Raw genomic sequence first — 22813 nt, forward strand, 5'->3', positions numbered from 1 at the left:
ATAGAGTGTCCCATGTAGATGTTGTTAGTTGATGTCTTGTTGAATTCTATATTCTTGCTAATTTTCTATTAATAATTCTAGCAATTGATAAATTGACACTGGCAGTTATATTTGTGCTTTTTCTATTTTCTGATTTTCTTCCCGTTCTATTTTTGTTTCATTTGTGTTCCAGCTGTGTTTTTTTGTGCATAAATATTTTGTAATGTTCTTTTCTTTCCCCTAGTAAAATTTTTTGCTTTCAAGTATAGTTTTTAAAATTAATGTTTGCATGATACATCTTTTTCAATCCCTTTGTTTGCAATTTACATATATCATTATATTTGAAGTAAATTTGTTGTAGATAATAGATCATGGTTTTTCCCCCTACTCTGCCTTTTTATTCATCTATTTAGACCATGTACTTTCATGTAATTATTTGTGTGTTAGAGCTTAGGTTTGCCATTTTATTACTTGGCTTCTGTTTATTATGCTTTTCATTTTTTTTCTTGCCTTTCTAATAGGTTATGTAAACCTTTTTTAGAATTTCGTTTTTAGTGTTTTTGAAAGTATCTTTTTGCATGGCTGTTTTTGATGATTGCTCTTGGTATTACATTTTTTACATATCAATTATGGTAGTATAGTTGAGATTTGAACAATATGAGTTTGAACTGCATGGGTCTATTTATATGCAGATTTTTTCCCCGATAAATATGGTATAGTACCATAAATGTTATTTTCTTTTTCTTATGATTTTCTTTTTCTTTTTTTAAATTTTATTTTTAGAGGGAGAGAAAGAGTGAAAGCAGGGGAGAGGGGCAGAAGGAGAGAGAGTGAGAAAGAGAGTCTTGAGCAAGCCCCATGCTCAGTGCAGAGCCTGACGTGGGGCTCAATCCCATGACCCTGGGATCATGACCTGAGCCAAAATCAAGAGTCAGCTGCTCAGGTGCCGACCTTATGATTTTCTTAATAACTTAATATTTTCTTTTCTCTAGCTTATTATAAGAATACAGTATATAACACACATGACACACAAAATAGACGTTAATTGACTTTTTTTGTTATCAGTAAGTAAGGCTTCCAGTCACCAGTTAAGATTTGGGGAGTTGAGAGTTATATGCAGATTTTCACCTGTGGGGCAGGAATGGAGATTGGCACCCCTAATCCCCGTTGTTCAAGAGTCAACTGTATATTGGCAACAATATTTTACTACCTTGAATGAAGTATAGAAACTACCTGCCTTTAGGGGCCCTTACTTTTCCCCCTTTCAATTGTGTTAATTTTTTTCTCTATGTACATTGGGCAACATGTCAGATAAAGTTACAATGTTTTCTTTTAGCCATCAAATATAATATAATCCTAAAGAGAAGCATAGGCTTTTAGATTTTTCCCAGTTTCTCCCACTCTGTTGTTCTTTTTTCTTTTCTATTTTTCCATATTTCTTCCTGTTACTGTTTCCTTTCTGGTTGGAGAACTTCTTTTAGGTATTCCCTTAGTGATGAACTATTGGTGATAAATTCTCTTAAATTTTCCTTTTTCTGAGAATGTTATTCATCTTTCATTCCTATACAATATTTTCTTTTACTAAAGAATTTTGTGTTGATAGCTGTTTTCTTTTAGCACGTGGAAAATATTATGTACAACTTCCTTATGGCCTTGTGGTTGCAGATGAGAAATCTATCTTAATTTGAATTGTCACTTTGTATAGATAAATATTGCTTTCAAGATTTTTTTCCTTTATCTTTTGTTTTCAGTAGTTTGATTATGATGTGTCTCAGGGTGTATTTGTTTGGAACCATTTTCCTTGGGATTCACTTGGATTCTTGAGTCTGTGTTTTCACTTCTTGCCAAATTTGTGAAAATTTTAGCTAGCATTTCCTCAAATATTTTATTATCCCAAAACTATCTTCTCTTTTAGGGACTCCAGGGACAAGACTGTTATATTTTTTTCCATTGTCTCACATGCCTCTGAAGGGCTGGTCATTTTCTTTCTTACAGTTTATTTTCTTTTTGTAATTTCTATTCATCTGTCTTGAAATTCACTGATTCTTTTCTTTATCATCTTCATTCTCCTACTGAGCACATCAAGTCTTTATATTTTTAAGTTACAGAATTTCCATTGGTTCTTGTATATCTTCTGTTTCTTTGCAAAAATATTCTAATTAAAATTTTTTGAGTTTATTTATTTATTTTGAGAGAGAGGGAGAGAGAGAATCTCGGGCAGGCTCTGTGCTGTCATGCAGAGCCAAACGAGGGGCTCGATCTCACAAACCATGAGATCATGACCTGAGCTGAGATCAAAAGTTGGATGCTTAACTGACTGAGCCACTTAGGTGCCCCTTTCTTTTCGTTTTCTTTTTCTTTCTTTGTTTTTGACAGCATTCATAATGGCTCATTGAAATGTTTGTAAGGTGACTACTTCAAAATCCTTGTCAGGTAATTCCAACATCTGAGTCATGTCATTGTTGGCATCTGTTGATTGCTTTTTCTCATTCTCGTTGAGATTTCCCTAGTTCTTTGTATGATGAGTGATTTTAGGTAGTATTCTAGACATTTTGGGGAATATTTTGTGAGACTCTAGATTGTATTCGATCTTCTTTATTGCAAGGAGTCACCTTGGTAGTATACAGGTCCTGGCCTGCTTTTGTGGGTTGTTCTAATGATAATTTAGTTTCTAGAAACTTTGTGTAATTACCTTATTCTGCTTTGTGTGTATCTTATCCAGAGACCTAATTGAAAGCCATGCATGTATTCCACACTGTAGCTGAATTTTAAAACCTTTTGCTCTTTTAATTTTGGTCAGTTTTGTATGCAGCTTATCATGGGTATCTGTTATTTCACGATTTAACTGTTCTTTTTCCTAGTTACCTCCTCCTGCTTTCTGTTTGATAGGTGCCACCTGCTGTAGCTGGATGGTGTGTTAGTGGAAATCTAGGCTTCCCTCTCACCTTCTGCTGTCACCGTAACAGTGGGGGAAGCTAAACACTGCCTGTTACCATAAGGCTGAAATGGAAGTTCAGTAACACACTCAGCTTCTGCTGTTACCACTACTAAGGGGTAACTGTGTTTTGGAACTTGGCTTTTGGTTGGCAGAGGTAGAACAGGCTTCCCACTGGCTCCCTGCTAGTACCAGGAGGCACATGGAACTCTAGTTCCCTACTTGATTTCCACGGCACTACTGGAGATGGGCTCTGTTTTTTTCCCATTGGGTTTGGCAGGAGTAGAGTTGGCATTGTCAGTAAGGTTTCTGTGCTGCTAGAAACCCTTCTTTTCCTGGTCATTTGGCTAGAGCAAGCAGGTTTTCTTGGCCTGTTTTCATCAGTGACTATTGGCATTTCTGGATTGTAGGATTCTTCAGAACTAAGTCTATATAGTATATGGGAGATGAAAACAAAACTGATGACTGAGAGTAGAAAATAACCTATACGTTTGGAAATAATTCCATACATCTGTGGTCAACAGTTTTTTGACAAAGTTACCAAGATAGATTCAGTGAGGAAAGAATAGTTTCTTCAACAAATGGTGCTTAGACAACTGGATACCCACATGTAGAAGAAATAAGCTGCACCCCTACCTAGGTATATATATACCTACCATACAGAAAAATAAGCTTCAAAAGACTGAAAAGACTACATGTTAAGAGCTAAAACCATTAATCTTTTAGGAGAAAATATATAGGTAATTCTTCATGACCTTTGACCTGGCAAGTAATTCATAGATATAATATCAAAAGAAATAATAAATATGGCTTCACCGAAATTTAAAACTTTGTGTATCCAAGTTTATGATCAAGAAAGTGAAAAGACACCTACACATGGGAAAAAATATTTGTATATTATACATCCAGAAAAGCTCTAGCATCCAGAATATAAAAAGAACTTCTAAAACTCAACAGAAAGGTTATCAAGCCAGTTTTTAAAATGGGCAAAGAACTTGATTAGACGTTTCTTCAAAGATGTTCAGATGGCCAATAAGCACATGAAAAAAATGCTCAACATCGTTAGATATTATGGAAATATAGATCAAGACCATATTGAAGTACTACCTCATACCTACTTGGATGGCTTCAATCAAAAGAATAGAAAGTAACAAATGTTGGCAAGGATTTAGAGAAATTGGAACCTTCATGCATTGTTAGTGGGAATGTGAAATGCTACAGCTGCTGTGGAAAGGAGTTTGGTGGTACCTCAAAAAGTTAAACAGAATTTCTTTTAATTTTTTTTTAATGTTTATTTACTTTTGAGATAGAGGCAGACAGATCGCAAGTGGGGGAGGGGCAGAGAGAGAGGGAGACACAGAATCTGAAACAGGCTCCAGGCTCTGAGCTGTCAGCACAGAGCCCGATGCAGGGCTGGAACCCACGAATCGTGAGATCATGACCTGAGCCAAAGTTGGACGCTTAACCGACTGAGCCACCCAGGCGCCCCTCACCTTAGTAGCTTTTTAAAATGACTAATGCCTAGGGCGTTTGGGTGGGTCAGTTGGTTAAGCGTCCGACTCATGGTTTTCAGGCTCAGATCACAGTCTCATGGTTTGTGGCTTCAAGCTTTACACTGGGGATTGACAGTGCAGGGCCTGCTTGGGATTCTCTTCTGTCCTTCTCCCTCTGCGCTCCCCTGCTCGCTCACTCTCTCTCTCTTCCTCTCATAAATAAAACCTAAAAAAAAAAGGTGGGTAATGCTTGATCTCCATCCTGGACCAATTTAATGAGAATGGGAGAGGGGTCGGGGAGGTGAGTTGTATCAGTATAAAAAATATTTATATTATTTAAATAGCAGCCACCATTGTGAGTCACTACTTGAAGCACATACATTCTGCCATTTACGGGTTTTGCAAATAGCTTTTTGACCCAGTCTGGCCAATAAGACACACGAAGGATAGCTCTTTGTAAAGTAACCTTACTAAGAAGGTTGTTCTTTTCAACATTGTCATGTATTGGTATGAATTTTGATATTGCTATGACCATCTTGGTAACAGCCTACAAAGACAGTTAATACCAGGAATGCAGAAAGAGAGATGGAAAGAAACCTGGTGATTGATTATATCTTTCATCTGCTTGAATTAGCCAGCTCTGGAGTTTGTTGTACCTCTTTATTTTCTATTATTTGAAAACATACATGTCCTCATTATTTTGGCTCTGAGTTTTGATTCTAATATGTAGCTGGAAGCTTCCAAACTGCTATAGCTAGTGAGAGGAAAAAATAGTGGTAAGGTATACCACTGTTTACTAACATGTTTCTTCTAATATTTGTCTTATATAAATAAAACTGTAGTGAACATAGTGGTATGTATAGCTGTTTCGTCATAGTCCGGGATTTAATTATTTGTCACTAAGGTTAGAATGCCAAAAGTAGTCAATATTGTTACTGCTCTTAGTGTTTTCAGATTGCTTTCCCAACACATTATATCTATCTATAATGTTAGCAGCAATAAGTAGTTTTTATCTCACTCATTGGATTTTTTGGATTGTTGTTTGCTCATGGCATGGCATTATAGTTTTCCACTTTTGATTTCTTTTATTACCAGATGTGTTGATTATTTCTTCATGTTTTTATTTATTGGTTACATCTTTCCCCCAAGTTTTTATTTAAATTCTAGTTAGTTAACAAACAGTGTAATACTCATTTCAGGTGTAGAATTTAGTGATTCATCACTTACATACAAATTACATTTCTTTTTTTAGGAAATTACCTAGTCATGCACTTTGTTCTAAACTTAGTAACTGTGGAACTTAGGGAAGTTATGCTTGCTTTTACTAAAACAGCAGGATAATAAATGATGCCTACATGATAGAATTAATGTGAGGTTAAAAGGAGGTATTTTTCTAAAGTTCTCTGAATACTTGCATAATTAAAATATTATTTATCAGTTTGCTACAAATAATTTTCATCACTGTTGGGGCTTTTTGATGACTTTATTTTACATGCAGAAATACTAAATTTTATTTAGTTAAATGTGTCACTTTCTAGTCCTAATTTAAATGGAAGAATAAAAACAGTAAGACAAGGGGCGCCTGGGTGGCTCAGTCGGTTGAACGTCGGACTTCGGCTCAAGTCATGATCTCGTGGTTCGTGGGTTTGAGCCCGTGTCAGGCTCTGTGGTGACAGCTCAGAGCCTAGAGCCTGGAGCCTGCTTCGGATTCTGTGTTTCCGTCTCTCTGCCTCTTCTGTACTCATGCTGTGTCTCTCTCTCTCAAAAATAAACAAACATTTAAAAAATTAGAAAAAAGCCAATAGGGCAAATGATAAAGGTATATATGTGAGTTAATGTGGCAACAGTATAAAATTATCAAAATCCCATGACACTAGTTTGAAAGCAGAAGCCATTTCAACCAGAGGTTTTCTTTAATGTCATCATATTTTTATATGCTCTTTGAACCTTCTGAACAAAAGTCAAGAGTATTTTTTTTGTTTATTTATTTATTTTTTAGTAATCTCTACACCCAATGTGGGGCTCAAACTAATGATCAGGGGATCAAGAGTTACATGCTCTTCCAACTGAGCCTGTCAGGGACCCCAAGTCCGACTGTTTTTTAAGTATTATGTAACATGTGAAGTCTTTATTCTCAATCAAGTCATTGGTGTGGGAATAGTTGCCAATTTAATAGAAGAGGATAAAAATTCAGGAGCTCAAAAATGTGAAAGTATATTGCCTATCAGTGTTGATTTCCTTTTCTTTTCTTCTAGAAACATGATCAGGGGCAAGTTTTGTTGGATATAGTCTTCAAGCATCTTGATTTGACTGAGCGCGATTATTTTGGTTTACAGTTGGCTGACGATTCCACAGACAACCCAGTAAGTTTAAGCTGTTCTCTTTTATTTCATTTCAATTTTTCTCTCTGTTCATAATATAAGGAATTTTTGATTTATAATGTTTACTAATCTGATTAGTGAGTTAAAGTTTTAAGAATTTAATTGGAATGATTAGAGCTAATTCTTCTGCCTTTGTTCCTCATTTTCTTGGTGTTTTAATTAATAAAGTTTTTTCCTGAAGGTTTTCATAATTATAAGTCAGTCTATAAATCTAGTGCCAGTTTATTTATCTCACACAACTCAACTATAAATCTAATGCATGCTACTTGACTGAGAGAAAATTGGGCATAAAGTTTAAAATATTAATGCAGTATTAAAATATTGAAGTAAGATAAAAATATTTTTGAATGTTAATGTATCTTAGTCTTAATATAAATTAGCCTCCATTAAAGTGAAATTAGTTTTTTTGGTATTCATGGCAGTCTGTTTCTAACAAATTTCCTTATTTGTTAAATGTAAATTTTCCAAGTAGGAAGATTCAAAGGAGACCCTCCCAAATGAGATAGAGATTAAATTTTAGAGCTCTACAGTTACTTGGGCATTAAGTTACTTAGATTGTTACTAATTCTTTAATAGTTGCAATCATGATTCTTCTTGTTGGAAAAAATCACATTATAGAAATAGAAGGTAGCATGTGATGAATAACAGAAATATTGAATTCTATGAAAAGTTATATGCTTATACAGATAGGGTCTTTTACAAAAGAATAATGATACTCATTTGATTAGTAGAGGAGAGTGTTTTGAAAGAGACCTTTTATATCTATAGTTTAGAAAAATTTGGAGGCTGGACAAATGGGTCTCTGGTTCAGTGCTTTAGAATTTGGTTTATAAGGGAATGTTAATAGAATGGCTATAGAAAATACAAATAACTCTTACATGAAAAGTACAGTTTCTCTCCATGTTTTACTCTTGTTCTCTCATAGTCAGAATCCTAGATCTCTGAATGAATGGTTAACAGAAAGGAATATGGGGAAGCAGAGGTAACTGTGAGATGTTAAACATTACTTTTTTTTTTTTTGAAGTTTATTTAATTTTGAGAGACAGCAGCATAGGGACAGAAAATCCCAAGCAGGCTCTGCGCTGAGCATATAGAGCCTGACACAGGGCTTAAACCGCAAGATCATGACCTGAGCTGAAATCAGGAGTTGGATGCTTAACAAAGTGAGCCACCCAGGTGCCTCCTAAATATTACTTTTTCTTGGCATCATTTACTGGTTTTGTATGAAAACCTATGAGAATAAGGTGGATAAAACAAAGCAAGAGCCAGCTAGTGTCAGTGGAAGGAAGTACTTTTGTAATGAACTGAAATAAAAACAAACTTTCCATATAAGTTGATGCCTTCACCAGAGATTGGAGCTTCTACAAGGGCCTAGTTGAGTAGTATTATTTCTTGATAAATGAATGTGAAAATGGAAGTGAGTAGAAATGTCAGTTATGCAGCCTTTCCCAGAAAGATAAATTGTGAGCCAGGCAACACCAAAGGTGTCTGCCACACCCCACTTTGTGTGACATACAGCTAATAAAAGTTAGTTGTCTGGTTATCTTGCTGACAGTTATCGGTCACACTCTCCTGCTGGAAGCCTGTCTTTAGAATGATTAGAAAAATGATAAGACAACAAAGGAGAAAGAGCAGCTACTCAGAATCATTGTCCCTACCATGAGTATGAAAAATCATCCGCTGTGATAAAGTATTCTAGAAGGACTAATACTGAGATCACATATATTACAAGGGATAAAATTCTGTTACCTAGGGGCACCTTGGTGGCTCAGTCAGTTAAGTGTCTGGCTTTTAATTTCGGCTCAGGTTATGATCTCACGGTTTGTAGGATTGAGTCCCGCATTGGGCTCTGCACTGACATTGTGGAGCCTGGTTCAGATTGTCTCTCTCTGTCCCTCTCCTGCTTTCACACACACACACACACACACACACACACACACACACACACACACAGACTCTCTCTCTCTCTCTCTCTCTTTCTCTCTCTTTCTCTCTCTTTCTCTCTCTCTCTCTCAAAATGAATAAACTTAAATTCTGATACATAAGTGTGTGTACAGGAGGACATTTTAGCAGGATGAATATGGGGAAGCAGAGGTATTTAGCTGGGTTGATCTTTTTGTAGTCTCCTAATTTTGCTTATTTTGTCTTACTTTTCTATCTTGAGCTTTTCTTTCCAAATAAGATATATTCCCAGGTCCAAGGGTCTATTTGCTAATGATCTAAAATCATTCTTCCCCCAAATTTGGAATTAGAATTTCAAAGACCCAAAAGAAGCCTTAGAAATTATTTTGTCTAGGGGTGCCTGGGTGGCTCAGTCAGTTAAGCATCTGACTCATGGTTTTGGGTCAGGGCATGATCTTGTGGTTCGTGAGATTGTGCCCCATGTCAGGTTCTGTGTTGACAGCACACCTGCTTGGGATTCTCTCTTTCTCTCTCTTTCTGCCCCTCCCTCTCCCCTACTCTGTCAGTCTGTCTGTTTGCCTCTCTCTCAAGATAAATAAATAAACTAAAAAAAATGAAAAAGAAATTATCTAGCACCCTTATTTTTTCATGAGAAATTATCCTAATCCAAGGAGATAAAGCCTAAGCTATTGCTGGCATTAATGAAAGTAGTCTTGGGTGTCAAAACTCCCTATACAGGTCTTTCCCACAGTACTGCACGTTCAGTATTTAAATACTTAGAAGAATCTGTGAAATGACAAAATGAATCCACGGAAAGGCCTGTGAGGCACAAATGTTGTAAGCAGTGTCCTCTTTCTGATTGTCAATATGAAAATACATCACATCAATACTTTGAGGGTAATTAATGGACTGACAGAAGGCATACATTCTGAAAAAGAGAAAAGAGGGTAATGTTTGTGAAACATGTACTGTAGACTTGTTTGTAAACCAAATTCTCAATTTTATAAACAAATTGTTAACATTTTTTAAATGAAAAACTGAGGCTTACAAAACTTGTTTAATGACATAGATAATTAAGTCACTGATAATGGTTTTGAACTTGCATTTAGACTCCAAATCATAGTGTACTCTACCTACCACAAAACATTGCTTCTCAAGAGATGATGATATATAGATGCACAGGATTTAGAAAAATGAACATGTTGAGAAGAGGATGTATCCATGCAATAAAATTGCCAACAGCAATCAAAAGGAATTTGGTTATGTTCTAAAAGAATTAATCCTTGTCAGTCCTTAGCTGAGATTTTTTATTTAAGTTTTCTAGTTATATATACTTATATATATGTACACGTATGTGTGTTATATATATATGGATGTGGTGTGTGTGTGTGTGTGTGTGTGTGTGTGTGTGTGTGTGTAATAGAGGATTTTGGAGCTAATATTCCCTTAGGCACATAGACATTCAAATTAATTTAATTGGACTTAACAATTGATAAATTATATAGACACCTAATGTTTTATTGTGACATGTACACAACAAATACAGACTCATTTTCTTTAGAATCTTCCTTGGTAAGAGTTCCAGTGCAACAAACAAAATTACTTAAAGAAAAGCTTTGACTTTTCAAAATATCTTCTGCTTTCATTAAAACCTATTTGTTGTAGGGGCACCTGGGTGGCCCAGTAGCTTGTTAATAAGCCTCTGACATCGCCTCAGGTCATGATCTCATGGTTCAGGGGTTTTGAGCCCCCATTAGGCTCTGTGCTGACAGCTCAGGGCCTAGAGCCTGCTTCAGATTCTGTCTTCCTCTTTCTCGGCCCCTCCCTGCTCATGCTCTGTCTCTGTCTCTCTCTGTCTTTCAAAAATAAATAAACATCAAAAAAAAAAAAACACACCTATTTGTCATAGCTCTAGCTCTTAGCATAATGTATGGTTTAATAGTAGTAGTCAGTGAATGTTTATTGAGTGAGCAAAATAATGAGTAATGTGGTAATAATTCATTATGCATAATTTCTTTAATTTTATAAGTACTTAAAGGTGGCTCTTCCTTATTGGCCTTTATCAGTATGATATTCATCAGAACCCTCTGATTATATTATACATGTACGTTTACTTTTTTTTTTTGCGCTGTTTTGTCCCTAAAGTGAATTACAATACCCTTTAGTGGGACAAGGAGTATATTATCGGTTACTGTTGACTTGTTCTATTTTTGCTTTCATCCTTCTGATACTTTGTGTTGTGGTTATATTTTACTGTTTTAGTACTATTTCCTTATTCCCTTACATTGTGGCTTTCAGACCTAACTTACATCAGAATCACCTGGATGCTGTTTAAAATACAGATTTCTGGGCCCTATGTGTAGAGTTTCTGATTCAGAAACTCTGGTGTGGAGCTCAGTAATTTGCAATGCAAACAAGTTCCCCTGTAAAAGTGCTGCTAGTCGATGGAGCCGTGTTTTGAAAATCACTGCTCTAACACAGTAGGCTAAGACTACTGAAGTAAAAAAAATAATGCACATGGAATAAACTTGGTCTGTTTTTTGGAGATTCTTTTTACATGCTCAGAATTCTTAAATTTTATTTCATCAGGTTTGAGAAACTACAGGAAAAGCCACATAGAGGATGACTCTTCTGTCAACAAGCCACATTTTAGTACTTGTTTTTATTTCATGTATCTTAGTATATCTGTCATATTCATCCGTTTTACTATTACATCTTAACCAGGCTTTTACTGTCTGTTGCATAAATCTCTTCGGTAGTCTGCTGAATGTTAGGTTTTTGGTTTTGGTCTCTTTTAATCCTGTTCCATTTTGGGAGGGAATGACAGGCAGATTTAGGGTGCAGAAAAATGTTTCAGAGAGAATCCGTGTCATGTGTAAAGTTCCAGAATGAAGAATGAGGAAGGTTGTATTGAGGAACTGAAAGAAAATTTTAATAATGAGTGGAATACAGAGCAAGAGGAGAATGTGGGTGTAAAATGAAGTTTGGGTAGGAGCACCTGAGTGGCTCAGTTGGTTAAGCATCCGACTCTTGATTTCGGCCCAGGTCATGATTTTACAGTGGTGAGATTGAACCCTGCATGGGGCTCCACGCTGGACATGGAGCCTGCTTAAGATTCTCTCCCTCTCCCTTTGCTCCCCTCCTCAAAACAAAAAAACCAAAAAAATTTTGCCTAGTATGGCAGATTATGGAATACCTTTTAATCTGTAAGATTATATTCACCTAAGGATTTTTTTTATGCAAGTTGCATGAGACTTGTATTTTAGATATACCACTTTGGTTACAGTGTGGCCAGTGGCAAATAGAGCTGCAAGCTAGAGACTGTTGGGAGATTGGAGCCTCCTGGCGTCACAGAGCAGGGGAGGGGCTCCTGAGTGGCCCAGTTGGTTGAATGTCCAATTCTTCTTGATTTCGGCTCAGGTCATGATCTCATGGTTCGTGAGATTGAACCCCAGGTGGGGCTCTGTGCTGACAGCCTGGAGTGTGCTTAGGATTCTCTCTCCCTCTCTCTCTGCCCCTCCCCTGCACACGCTATCTTTCTCTCTCTCTCTCCCCCCTTTCAAAATAACTAAATAAACATTAAAAAAAAAAACAAACGGTACTGATATCTTTCTTACTCAGTTTCAAGTAGCTATCCTACTTCTGATTCCCTCTCCAAATCTCATTTCATTTCATTTTTCATTTTCATTTCATTTATTTTTTGTGTGTGTCATTTTTCCATGGGTTGCCTCAAAGGTGAGCTTATACACATCTTAAAATCATATATTTATGTTCTTTAAAAATATTTAAGCATCCTATTTTAAAAAGCAGTGTTTCTGTAGCAAGATGGCAAACTGAGTGCACATTTCTAGCATGTATTAATGGTTTTGTTTTTTTTTTTTTTAATGTGTATATATATTTGAGAGAGATAGAGACAGAGTGTGAGCTGGGGAGGGGCAGTGAGAGGGGGAGATGCAGAATCCAAAGCAGGCTCCAGGCTCTGAGCTGTCAGCACGGAGCCTGACGTGGGGCTCAAACTGACGAACTGGAGATCATGACCTGAGCCGCAGTCAGGCGCCTAACTGACTCTAACGTATATTAAACACTGTTCGCTAAGTTTTTTTTTTTTTTTTAATTTTTTTTTTCAACGTTTTTATTTATTTTTGGGACAGAGAGAGACAGAGCATGAACGGGGGAGGGGCAGAGAGAGAGGGAGACACAGAATCGGAAACAGGCTCCAGGCTCCGAGCCATCAGCCCAGAGCCTGACGCGGGGCTCAAACTCACGGACCGCGAGATCGTGACCTGGCTGAAGTCGGACGCTTAACCGACTGCGCCACCCAGGCGCCCCTGTTCACTAAGTATTTTAATCTTACCAAATTTAATCCTAACAATGTACCTGGATACTACTGTTCCCACTTAACATATGAAAAAATGAAGGTACGGATAAGTGAAGTAACTTGCCCAAGATCACAAAGTTCATGACTGTAAGTAGTTTCAGAAGAATGCCTAATTCAGTGATGAGCAAGGTGTGGTGGGGGAGTGGGGTGGGGAGGCTGTGGAGACTTTGGGGGACTGTTGGAAGGAGGTACACTGCTGTAGAAGCAGCCAAGTGGGTCAGCTCATTCCCTCCCCACAGGCCATGTGGTAAGTAATTAGTACTGCTTACTCCTAACTTTACCATTAAGTGTGAGTACTTGAAGGAAGAGAGGCAAGTCAGTGTCCCAGAGGGCTGGTGACACCCGGTAAAATGAAAAAAATCACCCTTGCCCAGGAGACTCGGTAGCTATGATACCCTACTGGCAGCACACTCTCCCACATTGATGTAAGTGGAATATTAGAGTCCTTTCCTATCATTGCTGTTTCTTCCTTTAAGTCTGTTAATACTTGCATTATGTGTTTATATGCTCTTATGTTAGATGCATAAATATTTACAAATTGTATATCTTCTGGTTGGATTGACTCATTTGTTATTACATTATAACTTTGTCTCTTACTGTAGTCTTTGTGTTAAGGTCTGTTTTGTCTTTTTCTTTTTTAATTTATTTATTTGGAGAGAGAGAGAGAGCACATGAGTGTGTGAGCAGGGGAGGGACAGAGAGAGAGGGAGAGAGAGTCCCAAGGAGGCTCTGCACGTATAGTGCAGACACAGGGTTGGGTCCCCCAACTGTGAGATCATGACCTGAGCTGAAATCAAGAGTCAGACACTTAACCGACTGAGCCACCCAGGTGCCCCTATTTTGTCTTACATAGAAAGCTACCCAGCTTTCTTTAAGTTTCCATTTGCGTGGAATACCTTTTTTCCATCCCTTCACTTTCGGTCTGCATGTATCCTTACATATGAAGCAAGTCTCTTATAGGTAGTATATAGATGGGTCTTATTTTCTTTGTTGGCAGTTTGAAAGATTTTTTATGGTGGTATGCTTAGATTTTTTTCCCTTTATCTTCTGTGTATCCACTGTAGGTTTTTGCTTTGTAGTTACCATGAAGCTTACATAAAACAACTTACAACAGCCTGTAACAACTTAAGTTGACAACAACTTAAGTTTGAACACATCCTAAACCTCTACATTTTTACCCCCACCCCCATTTTATCTTTTTAATGTCATAATTTACATCTTTTTACCTTGTGTATCCATTAAATTATTGTGGTTATAGTTATTACTGTTAGTTTTATCTTTTAACCTTCATACTAGCTTAATACATGATTAACCTAGCACCTTTACAACACTTAGATTGTTCTGAATTTTACTATATATTTCCTTTTACCAGTGAAATGTATACTTTCATGTCTTTCTGTTACTAATTTGCACCTTGTCATTTCATTTTAAAGAAGTACCTTTAACATTTATTTTAAGGCTTGTCCAGTGGTGATGAACTCCTTTAGCTTTGGCTTGTCTGGAAAACTCTTGAATGCTCCTTCAGTTGTGAAGGTCAGTTCTGCCATATAGAGTATTCTTGGTTGGCAGGTTTTTTGTTTCTTTCAGCACTTTGAATATGTCATGCCATGGTCTTCTGGCCTGCAACGTTTCTGCTGAAAAATCTGATGACAATCTTATGGGAGTTCCCTTGTATGTAAGAAGTTGTTTTCTTCTTGCTGCCTTTAAGATGGTCTCCTTGTCTTCTAATTTTGACACTTTAATTATAATGTGTCTTACAGTGGGTCTCTTTGGGTTCCTTTTATTTGGAACTCTGAGATTCTTAGATCTGGATATCAGTTTCCTTCCCCATGTTAGGAGAGCTTTCAACCTTTATTTCTTGAAATAAGTTTTCTGCCCCTTTCTGTCTTTTCTACTCCTGGGAGCCCTATGCTGTGACTATTGATCTGCTTGATCTTGTCCCTTGAGTCTCTTAGGCTATCTTTACTTATTTTCATTGTTTTTTCTTTTTGCTGCTTGGGTTAGTTCTACTATCTTATCTTTGAGTTCATTCACCTTTCCTCTGCTTCATCTAGTCTGCTGTTAAACCCCTCTAATGTATGTTTCAGTTCAGCTGCTGTGTTCTTCATTCAATCCTGTGACTTCTTTTTGATACTCTCTTATATTTTCTATCTCTGTTGAAATTCTCACAGTGTTCATCAGTTCTTCTGAGCTCAGTGAGCATCTTTATGACTAATATTTTGAATTCTTTATTAGGTAAATCACTTATATTCATTTCATTAAGGTCTTTTTCTGATATTTTCTCTTGTTCTTTTGTTTGGAACATATTCCTCTTTTCTCTCATTTTGCTTTACTTACTGTGTTGGTTTCTATGCATTAGATTAAACAGCCACCTCTCCTAGTCGTGAAGGAATGGCCTTGTGTTGAACCTTATCATTCACCCTTGCCCTCCGTAGCTCTTGGTTATCCCTGGAACCTTTCAGGATTTTCCAAGTAGCTAATTTATTTTTAGTGGCTCCCAGTACTTAAAGATGTGCCAAGACCTGCCGGTGTCTCAAAGGGGAGGATCTTGGTCAGCATCTAGATTCAGGGCAACTAGAAGCCAGACCCTCAGACAGCAGTTTTTAAAGTATGCAAATATACATCTTTTAGGGGAATACTGGGAGATGGGCATTTCTGTCTGCCCCCTGCATGCTGAACCCTGGGGTGATAATTAGGTAAGAACTGTAAATTCTTCGTTTGCTGCTGTCCCCTTGAACCTGTGAACATAAGCCCTGCTTGCCATTAGAGTCAAACCTTTATCAAAGGGTGTGTCCTCTGGACAGCAGACACAAAATCCAGGGCACCAGACACAACCTCCTTTCTCAGAGACACCAACAACCTGGGCGGACAAGGAGAGTACAAAGATGGCACCCACCAGCCTCCTTCCCGGAGAGTGCCTAAGTAAATGCTGATATGTGTGCCAAACTGGAAGCCTGCCCCTCAGGCCAGATCTTTTACACAAGCAAATAGGCCTCTTTCACCTAAAGACTAGGGTGTGTTTCATTCTTGTGTCTCTGCATTCTGCCCTGGAGAATGGTGGCCAGCCAAGCATGGTTTCTTCATTTGTTATTAGTCCCTTTGGACCCATGACACAAGCCATGCTGGGCAACAGAACCAGATGATCAAGGGATATTCCCTGGACAGCAGACATAAAAACTAGAGCACCAGACATATGTACAAGCTCTCCTCTGGGAGGCACTGGTGCTCTGGAGCATAGCAGAGGGAGTACTTGGAGATAGTACCTGCCCTCTGAGGTCTCTTGAGAGGATTACAGTTGAGTCTTAGATGAGCATTTAATTGGAAGCCTGCTACTCTGGCCACAGCTATAAGAGAAGCAAATAGGCCTCCTTGACAGAAAGACTGAGTGCCTCAGTCTTTCGCCTTTTTGCTGTGCCCTGCGGGGAGTAGCTGGTTTAGAACCCTTTCTCCATTTGTTAGAAGAGTCCCGTGGGACCTGCAGACTTCAGCCCCGTTGGTCACCAGAGCTGAACAATCTAGAGGTGTCTCCTAGGCAGCAGTTGAAAAAATCAGGGTGCCAAACAAGGAATATATAAGCTTCTTTCCAAGAGATACCAGTGACCTGGAGTGAGGCAGAGGGAGCGTACAAAGATGGTGCCTGCTGGCCTCCGTATCTGGAGAGTGTTTCACTAGGGCCCCCTCGACGTATGTTAAATTAGGTGTCTTCCCCTTAGGCCCATGCTTTAAGATAAGCAAGTAAGTCTGTCTCTCACATAAAGTCTGGGCACTTTTCAGTTGGCTCTGCTCTGCCCTGGGTTGGGTGAGTTTGCACTAACTCTTTAAGAACTGTTTCTCAGTTTAGTCTTGGGAGTCTTGTGGTCACAGGCTTTAGTTGACTTTCAAAGCTAGGGATTTTGGGGTCTCTTCTGTCAGGTGCAGGTTTTAAAGGTTGAGGCACCAGATGTGCAGTTCAAACTCTTTGCTCTTCAGGGAGAGGCTCGGGGTTGTGAGTTCCCTCCTGAGTGGGTTACCATGCTGGGGTTGGGTTTTATGGTGAGATTGTGTCTTGCCTTGTCTTTCCCACTTTGTGCATTTTTTCTCCTTCACTCGATGAGAGGAAGTCACTCATCTAGTTCTGGGGTTTTTTCCAGAGGAAATAGTTCTGTATGTAGCTTTTAGATTCAGTGTGTCCATGGGGGTAGGTGAGTTTAGTAGGATTCACCTAGGTTGCCATCTTGAACCAGAACTTCCTTATTAGCTATTAACACTTGGTAGGTATTAATCATTTCTAGTAAGATACCACATTTTAAATTCATATATATTGCATTTTAAACAATGAAGATTCTTATCTCAGATATAGCATAGTAATTCAATTGGTGTAATGATTTTGGGCATAGATTATGGTGTATGACTAAAAATAGTGATATACTCTCAATGCCCATTTATGCAGGAAAATTAGAGAGCTTACAATACTTGTTTTCAGGACATAATGCGAAAAGGTACTGTAAGCAATTCCACTCCCGGTATTTACCCAAACATGAAAACATGTCCACACACAAAAGTTACTACTCAGCTGTTCATAGTAGCATTATTCATAATAGATAGGAGAAGCACTCATGTCCACCCCCTGATGAACAAATAAACCAAGTTGTATATCCATACAATAGAATATAATTTATCAAAGGAATGACATACCACTTCACACCTAGTAGGATGGGTACAATTAAAAAGATAATAGCAAGTATTGGTGAGGATACAAAAAAATTGGAACCCTTTTTTTTTTACATAGATGGTAGAAATGTAATATGGAAAAAAATTTGGTAATTCCTTAAAAAGTTGAATACAAAAAAAAAAAAAAAAGTTGAATACAGAGTTATCATATGACCAAACAATACCAATCTTAGACACACCTTTGAGAGAACTGAGTCACATGTTCACAGAAAACTTTTACACAGATGTTAATAGTATTGTTATTCATGAGAGCCAAAAGATAAAAACAACCTAAATGTTAGCTATAAAATAGAATGTGGTACTGTTAAATGCCACAACATGGATGAACCTTGAAAACATTATACTAAGTGAAAGAAGCTAGGCACAAACAACCATCTGTTGTATGATCGCATTCATATGAAATATCCAAAATTGTAAAATCCATAGTAATCATAAGTAGAATAACAGTTGCCAGGGGGCCACTGAAATGGACTGTTACTAGGTATGGGATTTCTTTTTGGGGTGATGCAAGTATTCTGACATTATTTAGTATTGATAGTTACATAACATAGTGAATATACTCAAGTACATTGAAGCATACACTTTAAAATGGTGAATTTTATATTGTATAAAATATATCTCCGTAAATAATGCTATATAAAATAATGCTGGGTCTGTGGTCATTTACATTTTATATTTTGATAAATATTTCCAAATTGTCCTACATTGAGATGGCATAATTTTTATTCTCACGAGCTATGTATATGTGCCTGTTTTCCACATTCTTGCCATTGTGGTACAGCATTAAAAGTTTTAATCTTTGCCAATGTGTTATTGATGAAAAATGAAAAGCTAATATAAATAACTTTTATATTTCTCTAATTATGATTGAGATTGAATATCGTTTCATAACTTAAATGTCCTTTAAATTTCCTGTGAATTTCTATTCTTACCCATTACCCATATTTCTATTAGTGTTGGTCTTTTTCTTACTGATTTGTAGAACTTTTTTATATGTTGTCTCTTTTCCCACTTTGTTTTTCTTTTGACTTATGATGTATTTTTACTAGGAACACTGTCCAGGAGTGCTCATTATATAATTGTTCCCTTTTCATGGCTTAAGCCAAGAATTGAAGTCCTGTCTCATTGACATCATTGATGAGGTCTGTTAAATTTTCCAGTATTTAGAGATGCCCAAGTGGCTCAGTAGGTTGAGTGTCCAACTCTTGATTTCAACTCAGGTCATAATCCGAGGGCCGTGGGATTGAGCCCCTCATCGGGCTCCACGCTGAACGTGGAGCCGCTTTGGATTCTCCCTCTTCCTCTCCCCTTTTCACCCACTCACTTGTGCATGCTCTCTCTCTCTCTCTCTCTCTCTGTGTCTCTGAAATTAAAAAAAATTTTTCCCAGTATGTATTATTGTACTCCTCAGCTTTGTCAGCTGAATGTATCTATTTGTGTATGTAAACGTGTTTGTATCTCTGATACTATTTTAGAATATTTTAAAGGAGAACTGAATGTGGAAGGCAGGCTTTGAATAGATAACCTGAGCCCAAATTTTGACTTTAGACAAGCATTAAAATGAATGTAAGTTATGACTTTTTCTAAAAAATATGTAGAGTGAAATCACTAGAAGATAGATGGGATGGAAAATGGATAAATGGGTAGATCTGCAGGGGAAGCAAATGTGTTACCTAGGGATGAAAAACAGCTGATTGCTGGCGCAGAAACAACCCCCCCCCACACCCCACAGACACACCCTGTGTCAACCGTTGAGCCACTCAGCAGGTTTATTAAGTCCTTTTCTACATTTTTTTTAAATACATATATGCCAAGCCCTGTGCCTAGGTGCTGACTGTTCAGCTTTGAATGAATCAGATTTTATCCCTTACCTCATGGAGTTCATAATCTAATGAAGGAGCTAGGCAATAAAAAGGCAAAGCAAACGTTACAATTAAGAAAATGTGAAGGAAAATAATATTCCTTGCCTATTTACAGAAGATAACTAAGGACATAGAAGATTTGTGACATACTTCATATATATATAAATTATATATATGTATGTAAATATATATATTTATATATATATTTTCATATATATATATATATATATATATGAAAGAGTACAAGCAGGGGAGAGGGGCAGAGGTAGAGAGAGAGAATCTTAAGCAGGCTCCACACTTACCACAGACCCCAATGTGAGGCTCGATCCCATTACCCTGGGACCATGACCTGAGCCAAAATCAAGAGTCAGATGCTCAACCTACCAAGCCACCTAGGCACTCCTTCATGACGTACTTTTGTTAGGGTGATCAATGAAGGCCTTTCTGAGGAGGTAGTGTTTAAGCTGAGACTTAACAGGTAATGGAAGGAGTAAGATATGGGAAAGTTAGAGAAGGACATGATGTGCATAAGGGAGTTTCTAATCAAAGACCCTAAGATAGCATCTGTGAGAAACAGACAGGAAGCCATTATGGCTGGAGCTTAGTAAACTGAGGTAAGAAGTGATCATGCAAGCCCTAGTAAGGACTTTGAACTTTGCATGAGAAAATGCCAAGAGCTATTAAGGAAAGAAGTGACATATTTCAAAAGCCTACACTTGCTTCCAGATGGAGAATGAAGAACTTGTAAGAAAAGAAGCAGAGATAACAATTACGAGGCTATGGCCAGAGCTATCCCAGATATAAGATGGTGGCAGAATGGATGGAGAAGAACTGTTAAATTCTAGGTATAGGAAGAAGGTAGAATCAACTGGATTTGATGTGTTGGATGTTGTGGATTGTGGAAGGGGAAGGTTTACGAATTAATGTCAGCTATTTGTTATTAAAATCTCTGTGTGTTCTGCATGGAATCAAGTATGGGTGGTGGAGTATGGTTTATACATAATGATGTAAGCTGATATTTGTGTAGTGCTTTGAAAATACTGCCACGTCTGTTACTCATTTTGGGTTCTTTAATTTTTTTTAATGAAATATGTTGGCAGTTGAAATATTTTCTGAATTCAGTTATAGTTTTCCTGAAGTAGAGCTTAACTGGCATTTGGAAGTGTTGAGGCTACTTAAAATTCTCACACCCAAAAATCAGTCATTCCCCAAACTAAACACTGTCTCTTACAAAATTAGTGTGGAGGGTGTTTTGTTATGTTTTGTTTTGGTGGGTGGGGGGAGGAGATAGTTGTATTTTTTAAGGAATAGGGTAGAAGTTAAAAAAATTTTCCTTAAGAGTATATTTTCATGGTGTATAGTTAGATTTTGTTTGAATGAGATTATAAGGCCAACTATATTTTTATGAAAGATACCAAGAATTTTAAAAACTTGCCACACTGTTACATAATACAGTTAAATTAACAGAAATCACTTCAGATTGCTGTGATTATTTTTAGTTTTGGAATAGAGGTTATGTTGGACACTGTATACTTTGATGGAAAATTCAAATGAAAAATTTAGAGCTACCACAAATACGCTCAGTACTTTCTAGTATTAATTTTGTTATACTTGATATGAATATCTATAAATTGAGTATTTTTCCTAGACCTTTTTCAAAATGCAGTTTTTAGGAATGATCTTCAAATGTTATAGATTTGCAACAATTGATGTATTAGTTCCTCAAGGGAAAAAGAAATCAGTCTTATTTGTTTATTTTTCAGAGGTGGCTGGATCCAAACAAACCTATAAGGAAGCAGCTAAAGAGTGAGCATACATATTTACTTGATGTTTTGCAAGTATACTTTATAAAGATAAAGGATTGATATAATCTAATTAATTAGAACTGCTTTTACTACTTCTAGGAGGATCTCCTTACAGTTTGAACTTTAGAGTCAAATTTTTTGTAAGTGACCCCAACAAGTTACAAGAAGAATACACAAGGTGGGTTTATGGAGCATGTTTTTCCTGAAAATATTGTCAAAACTATTATGAAATTTTGAAATTATTTAGGCAAAAATAGATTATCATAGTGTACTTCTGAGCTTCCCAGCCATCACACAGAATAGGGTATAGAGCTTTCGTGATAATCGTTTCCTGCCTTCTTGCATGGCTGGGAGGGCTTTAGGAGATTGGGATCCCAGGACCACCCCATCCAACCACAGGCAGCCTCCTGAACCATATAAAATTAGATTTTTCCTTTTTTAAAAAATGGCTAAGAAGCACTTCTGTAACTAATTGAGGTAATTAGATGATACTGCAATTGTATCCAAGTGATGCTGCATTGTGAGAATTGTGCCTTTTATTTCATGTAAAAGAATATTTTATGTATATTTTTGTATTTCCATTGAGGCGAACACAGAATTTAGAAAATATATAACCATTATGTGCAGGAGTAATGGTCAATAGGTACCTTCCCCCCCACCCCCCACCCCTACCATTTTCCTTAAAAGTATAATTGACATATGGTGTTACATTCGTTTCACGTGAGCAGGTACCTTTTTATAAAGAATGTTGGCAGAGAATGCTCTAATACATTCATGTCTTTAAGTGCCCACTTTATTGGCCATTTTAAGTCTGATCTTAAGTTACAGTCTAATTTTGTTGTCACTTCTAAGGGACAAATAATACACAAAAATGACCCAGATGAGCATTTGAGTGTATGAATGTTAGGTGAACTGTTTAAGGTAGAAATACAGTATGATATCTGTTCCTGAATAATAACTTTGTTTACTGCTTGTAAGACAATTAGTAATCAGGTTTTTTTTTTTAAGACTAAAAATTAACATATGATACCTTCCATAAAAATCTTAAATAGAAGAATATAGGTCAGTGCTTGTATTCAAAATTACTCTAAAGGATAAGTGCCAAATTAACAATGTGTGTCTAAAGCTATGTGTAGATAGGTTGTGACATGTTAATATATTGGTCATTGTTTAGAATTCTGTGGTGCTGTGGTGAAACAAAAGAATAAATTAAAGATACTTACCTATATCTGCCAATCCTCAGGTGTTTATACAGTAGGGTTTTCTGCAGACCAGGTGAGAAAAGTTAGGTTGACCTTCTTAAGAATGCTTTTCTGGGTGTTTGTTGGGGGCCAGGTGTGAAGCTCTTTATAACAGAATTTAGGAGTG

At 37.1% G+C, this 22813-nt stretch overlaps 1 protein-coding gene across 1 annotated transcript in view; it reads left to right on the top strand.

Moving 5' to 3' along the window:
- The window catches only part of PTPN4 (protein tyrosine phosphatase non-receptor type 4), a 228305-nt gene that overhangs the window by 87541 nt on the left and 117951 nt on the right, over nt 1-22813 (top strand). Inside the window, exons 3-5 of the mRNA XM_047083479.1 lie at nt 6663-6770; nt 21404-21446; nt 21545-21623. Of these exons, the coding sequence (XP_046939435.1) occupies nt 6663-6770; nt 21404-21446; nt 21545-21623 (230 nt within the window). The remainder of the gene's footprint in view (nt 1-6662; nt 6771-21403; nt 21447-21544; nt 21624-22813) is intronic.

The sequence above is a fragment of the Lynx rufus genome, unplaced genomic scaffold (assembly GCF_022079265.1).
Source record: "Lynx rufus isolate CCGP_SWC_20201006 ecotype Redwood Valley unplaced genomic scaffold, mLynRuf1.p SCAF_2, whole genome shotgun sequence".
In the NCBI taxonomy this organism is placed as follows: Eukaryota; Metazoa; Chordata; class Mammalia; order Carnivora; family Felidae; genus Lynx; species Lynx rufus.